At 37.1% G+C, this 15,941-nt stretch overlaps 1 protein-coding gene across 1 annotated transcript in view; it reads right to left on the reverse strand.

Moving 5' to 3' along the window:
- Nucleotides 1–1,468: 1,468 nt before the first annotated feature.
- Nucleotides 1,469–15,941, reverse strand: part of LOC140228273 (cysteine-rich protein 1-like) — a 34,350-nt gene continuing 19,877 nt past the window's right edge. Inside the window, exons 2-4 of the mRNA XM_072308499.1 lie at nucleotides 6,971–7,065; nucleotides 2,941–2,995; nucleotides 1,469–1,792 (exon numbers count right to left, since the gene is read on the reverse strand). Of these exons, the coding sequence (XP_072164600.1) occupies nucleotides 1,734–1,792; nucleotides 2,941–2,995; nucleotides 6,971–7,065 (209 nt within the window). The 3' untranslated portion in view covers nucleotides 1,469–1,733. The remainder of the gene's footprint in view (nucleotides 1,793–2,940; nucleotides 2,996–6,970; nucleotides 7,066–15,941) is intronic.

Below are 15,941 nucleotides of genomic sequence, written 5' to 3' on the forward strand. Positions count from 1 at the left end.
TGATACAGTATATTGTAACAAAATAAAATTTGTTCATATCAATTCAGTAACACAATGTAGTCGTGGTTACTTTGTGCTGATTTATACATGTAACAAGCTATACATTGTAAAAAAGGTATTTGCATTGTTCCTTTAAGTCAGTCTTCTGTATTGATGATTATTTGTGAATTATTGGTTTTTGTGGAGTTTCAGATAGTGATAAAAAGTATGGATGATAAGTGCAGCGATAATTCCTACAGTTAGTTCAAAGTTGTGTTACAGATGTTTGATACATACATTTAGCAGTGTGTGTGTGTATATACGTGTGTATACAGGTTGGCCATATGACACATTCTATACAAATAATCTTAATTAATTAGTAAACGTGATCAGCTATGGAACTGAATATGGTACTAATGTATGATGTTAATGATTCTAATTAAACTGTGACGAGTTTAAAGGGATAGCATAACTGTGTGTAAAAATAAGGCAATTATAAGGAAATTTTAGGGGAATTTGATAACCATGCCTATAATAATTTCATACAGGTACTAATACCTGCCTCACATTACTGAGACAGTTCGTCATGTCAATAGCAAACTGACAACGTACGATGAATGTGTTATATATTGAACAACTGTCTTTCAAGTCCATAACGTTCCCCATATTTTCTCGTCGAGACGAATGGCCGAGTGGTTAAAGGCGACGTCTCAGAGACGTGAGGTTGCGGGTTCGAACCCCACAAGATCACGAAACAAAATACTTAGCTATTTTACTGTTTTTTTCTTCAATTTTGTATTACATATTCGTCCATGTAGAAATCACGTTCGTATATAAACGCACCTATACACACACACAGACACACACACACGCCATATCCCTCTTTTTTGTGTGTTGGAGACCACATTGCTTCGACTGCAGCAAAATTTTGCAGGTTGACTTTGTCAAACCGATCATAGTATGTAATGACGACGACTGAGGTGTTGTACTTTGAACAATTGTCTTTCAAGACCATGTCATTGTTTTGTAATTTGATGACGTCATTACACTGAAAATTGTGATTAAAGGCAAGGTATCAAAACCAGCCGATTATAAGTTTTATGTCTGCGGGACGTATTTTTCCCAAGTTGCCAGAAATGGCATAGCGACCTCAGTCGTTACAAGGCCGCTTTTCCGTCTAGCAATGCAATAGATGTTCACACGGCCACGTTAGTTGAGTGGGCATTGACTTTCCCCCTGTTATATCTATACATTGTTTTTTTTTTTTTGTCTTACCATTTCCGTGGATGACCCGTGGCCGAGTGGTTACAGAAATGGTTTCGCATGCACGCTCAATATAACTTCAAGGTGCCTATATCACATTCTTTTCTTTGTCGATCACAGATGACTGTCATCTGATGACCACAAGCGTATCACCTAACTCGTCCTCAATGTGACGAGTTTTCATGTCTCGTTTGTCTTTGTAAATGATTTTTTTTTGTGTGTCATTATTTGGGTGGGGGGGGGGTAATTTTACTAGTTGCAGAAACTTGCAAATATGGTACCTATTCCAACAACAGCCTTGAATATACAATGTATATGTACTGTATGCTATTTTGTCTAGCAACACAATTTGCTGCAGATGAGTGAGTGGAGCTAATATTGATGATGTCGAAAACTTGGTTTGAGCTGGCAGTGGCCTCCAAACAGGTGTAACTCTGTTGGTAGATTCACATGTTGCCTGCTGCTATGCTGATGTTTTCATTGTGGAATAGCTACTTCTTCTTCCACTGGTATGAGTTTGCCGTCCCTGCTCCGGAACCAGCACGCACACCTGGACAAAAATACATACATCACGAGATATATCAATGTCGTGGAGAGGGAGAGACTGATTTAGAATACATTATTATGAAGTCACTGGTCTTGTGCATTGTGCCATGACAAAATTATTACAAGGAAATGCTTTTTTTTTTTTTACATCATCAATTATGACTTAACAAGAATGGAGAGGTCAAGATTTAAGAACTCATCTTACAAAATAGGTTTTTTGTGGTTATGAGGCAACATTCACAAGTCACGAGCAGATTGCATTTCACTCTATCAATCCTTAATGCGTTTCTTGATGAAGACATCAGTTCAACTGACAGTCGGCAAAGATGTAATGAATATAATTTTCAATAAATTTCAATGTGATCACAAAAATTTTTTCTAATCACTATTGTATCTTCTATCTGTAGGATTGTTAGGCCTCGACTATTGTTGCCTACCTTGCATGATATATCATCAAATGTAAGAGTGAATTAAACTTGAATGCAAATAAAATGATACTGCATGTTCCCGCTCTTTATGTTGCCATGTACAATATATATATATATATATATATATATATATATATATATATATATATAATTTATTTTTTTTTTTTTTTTTTTTTTTTTTTTTACACACAGCTCATGAAAGCAGAGATAATTTTGAGGGGCAGATTTATTGATCTATATCTATATATTGATCTGATATATGATATATCATCAAATGTAAGAGTGAATTAAACTTGAATGCAAATAAAATGATACTGCATGTTCCCGCTCTTTATGTTGCCATGTACAATATATATATATATATATATATATATATATATATATATATATATATAATTTTTTTTTTTTTTTTTTTTTTTTTTTTTACACACAGCTCATGAAAGCAGAGATAATTTTGAGGGGCAGATTTATTGATCGATACCCATGTGCATACCAATACCAGACACTCAACTCATCCATAAGTACAATGTACTGTCATTTATAAGAGTTACCAATCTACCGGTATACACACATACATGTAGCTGCATGAATACACATCCTGAATGAAGAATTAGTAAACATAATGCAGAAACCTATATTTGAAAACATGCAGGTATGTATACCGTAATCACATACACATGCAACAACCCACGACAGATCTAAAAAGCCTCATCCAGTCACTCACCGGCAGGACCAAAATTCTTTTGGTAGCATGGGTTACAGTATGGCTGGCCATCTTTCTGCACAAAGAAAAAGGAAGCATGAATTGTTATTGGGAGAGTCTTTAGGAAATGGATATACTCTCTCAGCCAATATTCACATTTGCAATCACGACTACATATTGACCCTCTAACGGTCATCAGTGGAATGTACCCTGGATATCTCACTTCAGATTGCTACCAGTGGTGATCTAACAAATGACATATCATGAAGGCAGCACATATCTGAGAATTCTGCTGAGAATATTATTGGTTGTCCCCTGCTTGCTCATAAAATACCGGCCAATATCTACTGTCTGGTGCCATATATCTCCATGAGGCCAGAGGGAAATGAAATATAAGACTGCAGATATTTTCTGTATTTTGTAGGGGGTAATGATTTTATCTTTTTAGTGTGTAGATGAACTAGGTCTAGATGAATTTTGAAGTGCAATCTCATTGGTAAATTTTGAATTTTAAAACATTATTCATATTTCAGAAACTTTGGTCTACTCATCACTTGTGTTTTTCTGTCTTTTTCTTTTCATTACTGCTGCTGTGCTGCTACCGAGTAGTTAACTTCAACAGTTCAAGTGCACACAGCTGTGGTGCACAAAAACGTCAACAGTGAAAAAAAAAATGAAATACAACACACAGGGCAACGGCCTCATTCACAAAGTAGGGAAACATTCAGTGGATGATTGACCAATGAGACTATCACTATAGAATTAATAATTCATGAAACCAGCATATGGGCATTAATATCATTAAAAAAATTCCACTTCTACAGTACTCAGCCCCCTGAAGTGAGAGGATGCATGTTAATGGAGTAATTCCATACATTAAACTACAAGACATAAATTTGTGAACACCTGAAAAAAAGAGACAATTATTACTAAAATCAGGAGACTGTTTGATTCCAGTAGGATCAAACCTGCAAAACCTGGGGCACCAGGGGTAGTTGTACCCCCCCCCCCCTTCTCTACATACTGTTCTAACTGTATATTGCTCAAATTTTCACAGAGCTTTTGCATTCACCACTACCAGGGGCTGTGGAATGGGGGAGGGGGGGGGGGGGTCAGAAAAAATTGTAACGAAGAACAACAGATAAAAAAAAAAATCAAGATTCATATTTTCCAAAGAGAAATGGGGGGAGTATGCAGACCCCCGGTCCTACAACCCCCCCCCCCCCCCCCGCTCCCATTTTGACAACTGTTCAACTGCCCTTGTTTTTAACTGTTTACTGTTGTTTTTGATGAGGTTGATTCTCCTTTATTGCCTGCGTGCCTTGTAGTTTGGGGGAAGGGATATCAAATGCATGTCACCATCTGACAGGAAACACTATCATCATTGAGGGATCATAAAGAGTCTCCCCCTTGTCTGAAGTGGTCATTATCACAACATCCAATGAAGGATGCTCAAAATTAAGGGGGAAATCACCAGCATGACAACGCCATTTCTCTTACAATGAACCAAAAGACCAAAAATACCAAAATACAAAAAACACCAGCAACTGAGCAAGAAATATGATCATTAAAGATTTTGATGCAAAAATAGAGAAGAAAACAAGGATATTACCAAAGTGGTTTTGCAGAAAATTGTTTGTGTATATCTATCAGTTTCTTAATGAATACAAAGACTGAATATCTTAGTAAAATTGTCTAATATGACCCATATTTGGAGTTAAAGGGATCGTATAGTTTTGGTTGAGACCTAATTTCAGGTGTCTAACATTTTTGGGTGAGATAATGAGAAACCTCAGTGCCAGCCACTGAAGTATGTAATCACTCTTTTTTGCCCTTTTTTTGGGATACACACATGTATGTGCAAGTGATGTGTTAAATGGACCAACTCTGGCAGTAGTATCTGAAAAATGTTAAATAAAAGTTATCTACAATAATGGTAGATGACTTTAATTTAACATATTTTTATTAACAATTATTGTGATAAGAACTGAGAAATACATTATAATACCACAATCTATTATCACTATCAACTTTTTTTTTTATTAGACTTCTCCAAATCACCCCATCTATTTTATCATAATTTTTAATATCTAGGGGTAATATCAAAGGCATTAACAGAGACTCCAACTCTCCCGTTTTCGACGGGAGATCTCCCGCCGAAAACCCACTTTTGCAAAATCTCCCGTTCTGCCGCTTGAGATCTAATTCTTCCCGCCCTGGCTCTGTGTCTCCCGTTGGAAATGATTTCTTACTTATTGCTACCGTATGTTGAAAAAATAAGCCTTAGATAGCACCAGAGAGCATCTAGAACCCTAGGAACTTCGCGCTTCGCACACATGAACTTGGAGTCTCCCGTTTGCTAGGGGTTTCGGGCGGGAGAATCTCCAGATCAGAAGGTGCTTGGGGTTGGAGTCTCTGCATTAACCCCTTTATGTCAGGGCTACGTGTGTAATTACTTTGACTTACAGTAGTGTGCAGGAATTAATATATTCACTCATGTGATTGATTCTCCAGGTTCCTGCTTCATGGCATGGGTACGTTGCAGGGTGCGCCCCTTTGCTTAAGGATGCAATGTTGCTCAAATTTAATTCAACCATTAATTCATATTCACAATCAGATTCCTCATCATCTTTCTTTGTTTAGAGGTACATATCATTCATACCACTTATAATAAGTTGCAACATCTCTTTTAAAGCCCAAACAAAGTTCTGGTACGCCTGCAAAAGTTGTAAAAGTTCACTCCCAAATGTGAACGTATGCCTAGGAAATGTGCGGAATAAAGCTGATTCCATGAGGAATTCAACGTTTATTTGATGAATATTGGTTTTGAAATGGCTGAGATATCCAAAACAAGAGTGATTCAAATAAAGTGTGGGACCCACACTTTAATACGATCGCTTTGTTTTACTTTGTTTTTGGATGTTACAGTCATTCCAAACCCCATTTTCATCAAATAAACTTTGAATTCCTCTTAAAATGGTATGCTCTGTACTATTTCATAAGTGTTTTCTTGGTATCTTGCAAAAACGTAAAAGCTCAATTCTCATCTCCACCAATACTGTACTATCCCTTTAATGATTACTGGTAATCATTACATTTTTGTTGAAAAAGAAGAGATTGCCTTTCACACAAGTACAGTAGAAGTACAAAATTTAAAATGTCATTGGCTTTTTTTTCAGTAGCAGTCCTCCCCTTTTAATGATTAAGGCTTGTCATTTTATACATAATAAAATTAGCTCAAACTGCAGTTCTTGCACCAAAAGTAGTCAAATTGGCTGAACTAAGTGCGTGTGAAGGAAAGGGTTGTCTTATATGAATTGGGTAATCTGAGAAAGATTATCTGTGCTTTCACACATCCTGAAAGTGTTTAATTTGAATGATGAATTACAAACAAATTGCAATTATGATTCAAATTATCATTCATTCACACAACCAAGGACGGCATCACGGATTCTGTGGTTTTGATTTTCAGAGCAAGGAGGGAGATTTGGCTTCTTTCCAAGTTCTCATCAGTAATCACTCTTGAGCCATCTTTTTGCAAGAATGGTTGGAAGGACACCATAATCTCCGCCCCCAAAGCACGATTAGAGTTCAGTTATGGTCACACGGTCATTTCATCACTTAATTCTGACATAATGTGATTGGAAAACACCTCCGGACCATCATTTGGGACACGATTAGAATTACGTTTCAAATCACCCTCCGCGACTCCAGTTTGCATTCACACGGCAAGAATGTATGCAAGTTTGAATCAAGATTCTCATGATGCTTCATTACAATATGTATTTCAAATTGAAAGCTATAGCCTGATGGTTTACACAACAGATTATGTGCACAGAATAATGGAAAGTTAATAAGCTGTCAAGGACCATGTTGGTTTGTGCCTTCCACATTGATTGATTGGTGAGTAAAGAGGTGCAATAAAAAAAAATCTATATATATATTTCAAGAAAGGAAATCTAATCAAGATATCTAATCAAGAAAGAAAGAAAGAAAGAAAGAAAGAAGGTCACAAAGAAACAAATAATGTAGATAGGTGAATGATACTTACATCAGAAAAACTGCCAATGGTGAGGGTCTTGTTGCATGTAGAGCATTTCAGGCAAGTCTTGTGCCAGGTCTTGCCCAGGGCAAGGGCCTGTTCCACTGCAAGAATCAAACATGGCAGAAACATTGCCGTTAATCAGCATGCATTTCAGTCAGCATCATACTTTCCTTCAGTTACTAAAGAAAAACCAGCACTATCACCACTGCATACACTGTGCAGAAAGAATGCCCACAAATGCCTACAAATACCGTAACATTCTTTTGTCTAATATCATAAACCTACAACATGACAAGGAACGTTTAAATGTAACACTATAGAATGACCAACCTTCAAATTCAAATTATACATAGCAACAGTTGCTAAGCAGACCAAAACAAAAACAAAAACAATTTACAGATCTGAACTGACTCCAAGGCAACAGTTACAACCAACTCCCACACAATCAGAGCTCAGTAGAATCATATTTTCTCAAAAAACAATACTAGACATACCACACCCAAGCATGGTATGTCTGTATATTTAAGAGCATGGCTATGACAAGGTTATGGATGGTTGTCCTAATGACGCCAGATGTCATTATTTTCTCATTTATTATTTGATTGAAACATGAATCCAACTACGCCAAAAGGAGCGACCACAATCAATTGATGTCCATGATGCATATGATGAGCAAACTATTCTGCTGTTACAAGGTTTTCTCTTTCTTTCTTTATTCTTTCATTCACATAAAGAAATGGAGATGATGATAGCTGATTTAGAGCAATTAGAGGCCATATTCATCCAATTAGATAAGTTTTTATTGATTTAATGTACTTACCCCACAACAAAATGACCCTAAATACACTTGGTAATTTCAAAATTACAAGGAACAAAACTGAGAAATTCTCATACGGACAAATCGAAACTACATCTTGTCACTAATGTCCCATAACATACAGCCCCAAGTGACCCATACAATTAGCCTGGATATCACTCCACAAGGCGCAAGATTATCCTTTCATCATCAAAAGATAATCTAAAGGAGTAAATGGTTCTGCATACTTTCTGTTTCCTGGTTATGCACAGGAAGAATGACAATATAAGGACATCATCATCAACTCAAATCAAATGCACTTTTCCTTGGGATAATCGGGAACTTGGGACAACAGGCATGTTTGCATACAGTGTACGTTGTAGTTTCAAGTGGAATATTGTGTGGAACATGAGGCAGTAAGATGTCAACTGGACTGTTGAGACATGGCAATTCTCCCTACATATTCAAATACTTATAGCATACCCCATCCCGTAAGCAATAGGTTCCACTCTAGGCATGGTAGACAATAATGACACATAAATGAAGTGTCATCCACGCAATCAGCTAATGGAACTTGCATTGCAACAACTTCATGCAATAATAACAAACTATACAATATTCAAGCAATAATACTGTACGAGCTGAAATTTTCGCATACAGATATTTTCGCGAATTGCTACAAGGAAAACATTTTCACGTGTTGTTAATTTCGCGGTTGCAAGGTCTAACTGTGGTTATCTGTTCGCACGTTGTTATTTTCGCGTGTTGTTATTTTCGCGGTTCAAAGGCGATTCGCGAAATTCGCGAAAATAAAACCACCGCGAAAATTTCAGCTCGTACAGTATATATATATATATATATATATATATATATATATATATCACACCCTTTCCTCCATTCAGTCTAATGCCATTTTAGGTTTTTATCACATATATATATATTTTTTTTAATTTATTTTTTTTTTTTTACTATCACATGTGCCATGCAATTTTTGAACCCTATAGATACAGTTGCTTTGGCATACAAGTCTATCCTGTATTGTGCAAGAAAAAGTGCAGAATCAGGCATCAGGGATGTACCAAATTTTATGCTACAGTCACACAAGGTGCAGCACAGAGGTGACTCTGAAGGGCTTTTTACACTTGTAAATTTTTGCTTAGTCCCGTACCAACGGTGGGGCTAAGGGGGGGCCTTAGCCCCACCGTTGGTACGGGACTATCCTTAGCCCACTTTCTGTTTACACTCGTTTTTGCCAAAGTGGGCTAGCCCCACCGATAATCCCGTACTATCTGGCCCTGCAAAATAGCAGGGTTAGCACCGCAATTGCGGTGCTAGCACCGCAATTGCGGTGCCAAGCAAGTGAGTGTAAACAGAACGAAAAAATAATCCGGGGCTAAGCGACGGAGACGAAGTCCGACCCCCACTGACCAATCAGAAACGAGGTAATCAAGTGCTGCCGGTGCGTGCGTGTACGTGTACAGTGAATATTCATGTGGCTTGGAAAGTCCGGGGCTAAGAAATATGAGTGTAAAAAGGTCAGTTTTCTCCTTAGCCCCGGACAAGAGATAGTACGGGACTAATTGGCCAGTGTAAAAAGCTGAAAAAATTGGTACGGGACTAACGATAGTCCTGGGTCAGAGAAAGTCCGGGGTTAAGAAACACAAGTGTAAGAAGGGCTTGAGTGTGATAACACTGTAAGAGGCTCCTCTGGTATAGCAGGGAGACAGATCCAATCATGTTCACACTCACTGTCCCATTTCATTGCACCTGTGCCCTCTCCAGGCCTGCTAGTGTACTGTACTGTAAAGTAAGATACTTACGTGGCATGATATTTTCACGAATTGGAGCCAACAGCCATTTTTGCGACATGACACTCTTGCAAATTGCTACTGGCATTCGATCAGTCATACAGTGCAGACAAGAACTTTCGCATGCATTTAATTTTGTGAATCTTGGTTTTTGAGAAAGGCACATGAATATTTTCTGGTTTTACAGCTATACCTTCACTTACACAGGGCCAGCCACTGAAGTATGTAATCACTCTTTTTTGCACGTTTTTGGGATACACACATGTATATGCAAGTGATGTGTTAAATGGACCAACTCTGGCATTAGTATCTGAAAAATGTTAAATAAAAGTCATCTACAATAATAGTACATGACTTTCATTTAACATATTTTTATTAATGATTATTGTGATAAGGACTGAGAAATACATTATAATACCACAATCTATTATCACTATCAACTTTTTTGATTAGCCTTCTCCAAATCACCCCATCTATTTTATCACAATTCTAATATAGAGGTAATATCAAAGCATTGAACCCTTTATGTCAGGGCTACGTGTGTAATTACTTTGACTTATTGAAGTGTGCAGGAATTGATATTAACTCATGTGATTGATTGATTCTCCAGATTCCTGCTTCATGGCATGAGTACATTGCAGGGTGCGCCCAATGTACAATGTTGCTCAAATTTAATTCAGTCATGAATTCTTATTCACAATCAGATTCCTCATCATTCCTCATCTTTCTTTGGAGGTACATATCATTCATAACACTTAAAATAACATTTTGTTGCCACATCTCTCGTAAAGAACAATGGAGGTATAATTCTCAGGGAACTACTCAAGACTAGACAGTACTGGTAATTAGCCTAATATGATGACGAGCATATTGAGCCGTCTGCAATGCACTACCAGTCATGCATTGATAATGGTTGCCATGGAGACATGGGGAGGGGTATGAGCCTCGTCAGAAGGAAAGAGGGCGTGGCTGGCAGTGAGGATGTGTTCTGGACTGTTGACTGTCATAAACATGTATTCTTTGTGTTCTTAGAACTGGTCAAGAGAGAGACAAATCAGTTCTCAGTTGGACAACTTCTGCACCTTTCCAATGTGGTCGTCATGCAAATATCAGTGAAGATGATGTATTCATAAATCTGAACAATTTCCTGCAATGATTTGACAGTGAAGTGAGTGAGAGGACTGAAATAGATGGCACATGATTTACTTTCTTCACCACTGAGAGCATAATCGGTTAATGTCGTCTAAGGTCAGCTGAGTTAATCTCTAACCCCCCTCCAATAAGTGCTTTTTACGACATCATGTTTTCAAGGGTTGGATTAAGTACAGGAGAGATACAAGTGTCTGCATACTGTAATACGAGGAATGTTCACATGCATTTTGATTTTGCGAATTTCGCTAGCAGCAACATGCGCGAAATTAAAATGCACGCAAAGTTCTTGCCTACACAATATGCATTGGATGCCAGAGGCAAGTCGCGAAAATTTCATGCCGCGAGAGAGGCCGTCGGCTCCAATTCGTGAAATTTTCATGCCGCGAATATATCATGTTTTACAGTACTGCTTTCAAACTCTGTGTGAAATACTGTATCCACTTATACACCAATAAACTTGCCCTGTTTTGAATAATAATAATAATAATAATAAGGTCTTATTTACCCAGGGTAGCCTCTTCAGTGTTGCCACTGCTCTACCAGAGGGCCCTGCCATTATTATTACCCCAGCGTTGCCAGGTACTCATTTATACACCTGGGTCGAGAGGGACATGGTGGGTAAAACATCTTGTCCAAGGACGTAAGCGCTGGGCGGGGTTTGAACTCGGGTCCTCCGAGCGGGAGTCTGGAGTCTTATCCACTATGCCACAGCGCCCCCATGCTCTGTCTCTGCCTATTCATATTCTTTTTAGTATACATTGTTTGAATAAATGTGCATTTGAAATCATCAACATATTTTGCTCATTTGCAGTTTACTTAATGTTGACTATAAATCAACTGAAAAACAAAGACAAGATTTAAATTCTTAGATCCTTACTAAACTAATTAGAAACAATACTTCAATGTCAATGTTTGGAATGGTCTTCCATTTCAATTTAACAACATGACTGATTCTACAATCTTTTCCCATAAAATTATTCCATTCCGTGAAAAAATCATACTCCACTGCATGAAAATCCTATGAAAATCTCCACAATTTGTGGACCCCTCCCCCCTGCCCACAAAAGTCTTGTCAATTTCTTAAACCTGAAAGGAAACACTATTCATATAACAAATGTTATGAATCAAAGAAGAGAAGAGTAACCCTTGTTTTCAGATGCATATAATTTAAACAGCACACCATCAAGCTATCATAGAAATTATAAACTGGCTTGAAAAGCATGACAGTTGTCTTTTTTTAAGGGACATGAATTAATAAACTTGAAAACTAATCAAAATATAGGTCAAAAAAGTAATTTTCTTTTCTACAGATAATTTGCTCCTCATTTTAGACTTTTATAACTTTTTTCCCTTTTTGGTTCTGAGAACACACAGCAATGGTTCCTCAGACATTTATTCTCTCCTTCTGGTGATATTTTACAGCTGATCATAAAGAATGCACTCCATTGGAGCATGGGGAGAGAAAACATTTGACAGGCTGGAAGACAGGCTACAATCTTCCACAGCTTTTAAGGGAATGATTTCCTTGAATTGTGTCTGCTAAGGATGTATGCCTCAGTGGAGAAAAGGGATTGCTGGAGGATATGTGTCGCTCTGTTTGGCCATAGAAATTTCCTACTGTTCCAGGGTCACCTGGCACCCATATGCACTCATGCTTTTGTCATAGCATAGACATTCAAACCCACACGGCGAGCAATCCTCATAACAGTATCATTCTAAGTCTGCATGTTTCAATGAATGGTCTCCACCCTACTACAATACGCAAGAAGGACAGGCACATATTCAACGGTGAAAAAGTCCTTTTGACTGCTTAATTACATGTTGACCATGCAGCATTCAAGAAAAAAACAACCTTATGAAACTGTAATCTGCATGTTGATCATGTAGCATTTTAGTGCCTGCATGGATTTTATCTTTAGGTTAACACACAGTGATTGTGAAAGGAGATGATGGCTGTTTTAAAGCAGTCTTGATGTGATAAACCCTGTCTTGATTCTCCTTTGTCATCCTAATTTCATTCACACTGTGCTGTCAGCTAGGCAGAGATTGCATCATGATTTAGAGCAAGTCTCATCCATGCATGGACAGAATAACAGCATATTTGTCAAATTTTCCTATACAGTCTAAAATAATTTCTACTTGAAATCACAGGCGTGGGAGTTAATGGACTGTACAGTACTGGTTGAGGTGGGGATTCATGTTTTGAACATTCCTAGGTGAGATGAGAAACCTCTTATGAAATATGAAATAGCACGTAATTTTAAGAAGGATTCAACATTTATTTGATGAAAATTGGTTTTCAAATGGCTGAGATATCCAAAAAAAAGTGATAATAACAAAAGGCGACAGGCCACGCCTTTTATTAGGATCTCTTTATTTCTCCTTGTTTTTGGATATCTCAGCCATTTCAAAACCAATTTTCATCAAATAAACTTTTGATTACATGTTCTTTGACATCTCAAAGAGTGGTTTCTGAATATCTCGCAAAACGTTAAAAGCTAAATCATCGCCTCGACCAGAACTGTACACACCCTTTAATGTATAGATGAAGTAAGAGTATTTAAAAAGAGCAGCTACAGTATTTACAGTAGCAGTAGTAGTAGTATAGTAGTAGTAGCAGTAGTAATAGTGGAAGAAAAGCAACAGTGTATTCTAAAAAGATATGGAAGTGGCCTACATAAAATATATATACTAGGTCTCAACATTAGCAGTGGCCCAATGTATTCAAGATGGACTGCTATGTTTCTGTTATAAAGATGTTTGGGCACTGCATTTCCTTTTCTAGCCACCAAAATTTCAGATTTAATGATTCTAGTGGCACAAACACACCACCAGAGAAAAAAAAACCACCAAATTGTGTTGAGCCCTGTATACACACGTACAGGGGTGGATCCAGGAATTCCGTAAAGGGGAGACGCCTACGTGTATGCAAAATTAAAGGGGCGCACGCACCCCCCATTTTTTCCTTTTTATTTCTTTAAAAACAAAGAGGGGATGCACGCCTGGTGCATTATACCCCTCTGGATCCGCCACTGCACATACAACATAAGCAGCATGGTAGCAGATGTGCCTATCGCTCCGCTGCTTACTAACTCTCCCAATGAGGGTGGGGAGAGGTTAGGGTAGGGATGCAGTGTTGCATACGACTCATTAACATACCAGATGAAATTGACAGACAATACAATGACAATAACCATGCACATGACTTCGGCATATTTGTGTGGGCACAGGCATGGTTTAACTGCATCAGTTAGAATCTTGGTAAAATTAGAAAAGTTGGGAGTTTTTGAAAACATGGCAAAAGGTAGAAATGAAAAGAAAATATTATGGCAAATATATAATACCACATATGATAGTCCTGATGACAATAAAACAAAATTATGATTCTGACCAATATACTGATATGAAGAAAAAAAAATCTATATTCGTGTAATAACTTGATTACTGATATAAATAGCATGTGTGATTTTACAGGTTATAATATATTAATAATGATAAAATGAAACAAGTATTATATAACGAATTAAGAATTATCATGAAAACTAATAAAACATAACTTTACTGTCACTACAAAAGAGGATTCAAAGTATTTAAAATCATACTTTGAAAATATAGCAGAAAGGAATGCTTCCCCTTAAAGGTCCAGTTTACCTTTGGGAGCAGTGATTTCAAAAATGTTCAAGATATCACATTTGATGCATATGTGTAGGTCTGTTGTATCATAAAACATCCTACCATATGAAATATTTGCAATAAAACCTAAAATATAAGGAGATATCAAAGTTTTTCTCAATAAACCGTAACTGTATACGGTTTAGTCTGGAAACATTTTTATTATAACTATTGTTCACATTTTGTGTATTTATCAACACTTAACATTGATTCTACGGATTCAAATTTTGACAGTGGTTGTTTCTATCCCTAACTCACATTTTAGATCTATTTTAAAGCACTAATGCTGGGTTTTTGTTTCATCTGCAAATGGTAAATTATGCCTTTAAAGGTAGGGAATCCCATTTGCATGCCTTAAATGAAGAGTTGTGTAAACACAGTGGTATGTTGAAGAGAGTATCATTTTAGAAACTCCCATAAAGTATTGAAAGTGGAAGGTAACATTTAGTACATTTTTATTGACCGTTAGATTTTGAATTGAATTCTTTTCGGGGCTCACCGTAAATTCCAGTACATTACTAGGCTACCTTTGCAGACCCATGCACTGCATGTGTGTCCATCATGTATATTTTGTGAATAAAGTTCATCAAAACTTATAAACATTTTTTTATACAATCTTGCCACACACTCTATATGTTATTACATCAGCTCTTATACTTTTAGATTTGTGTTTATAGATAAAAAATACAGAAGACTGCAACAAAAAGGCTTAAGTGTGGCTGACACACAGAACTACTGAGTAGTTGAGTTTTGTGCATTATTCAAATTGTAGATAACTGTTGACTTCCAAATTTCTAAGCAGTGGCCTAAACAAGTCCCCTGAGGTTCATATTTAATGTTTTGCTGCATTTTGGGAGTTCTGTAAAAGGTATCCCCTACCTTTAAGCTTGCCCAGAAATGTCATTTAATGCTCCAATAAAGACTAACAGATGAGTTTTGTATGCTTTATGCTTCATCATCTATCTCTTATTCAAATGTGCAGAATAAACAGGCATATTATCCGCCTCTCACAAATATTTGTCCCCTTTTTTAATGGCTACATGGTGCAGTATTGATAGCAGCTGTGAATGGTCCATTCATAAACACAACCAACATCTGTCCTTTATGCTCCATTTCCTACCTCACACGTGTCAGCAGTTGAATTGCTTCTTGTATGCATGGCATAAGCACTATATAGCTGGCACTATAGAAGCAGTACATGCAATGTGTAGGCTCCTGGCTGATTTTTTTATTTTTTCATTTTTTAAATTTTTTTTTGGGATAAAGGCCAGTACTATAGGTGCAGATCTTTTTGCATGCAAAAAGTGAATTGCAAATCACTGAAATATGCAAGCCATGAAGAGACTAAAAAAATTGCACTATTTTTTTTAAAGGATTTATTGCTCAAATTTACAGGGTGGAGTCCTATATGCACTCCTCACGATCTCTACAACTGATTTTGTTTTCTTGTTACCTCACAGTATATAATGTATATGAACTTGGTTTACAGCTGTAGTATTCACCACACTCATTAAAATCAAGCTTTCCATAGCCACTAACACTTGAAGCA

Source organism: Diadema setosum, chromosome 5 (genome assembly GCF_964275005.1).
Source record: "Diadema setosum chromosome 5, eeDiaSeto1, whole genome shotgun sequence".
NCBI lineage: Eukaryota > Metazoa > Echinodermata > Echinoidea > Diadematoida > Diadematidae > Diadema > Diadema setosum.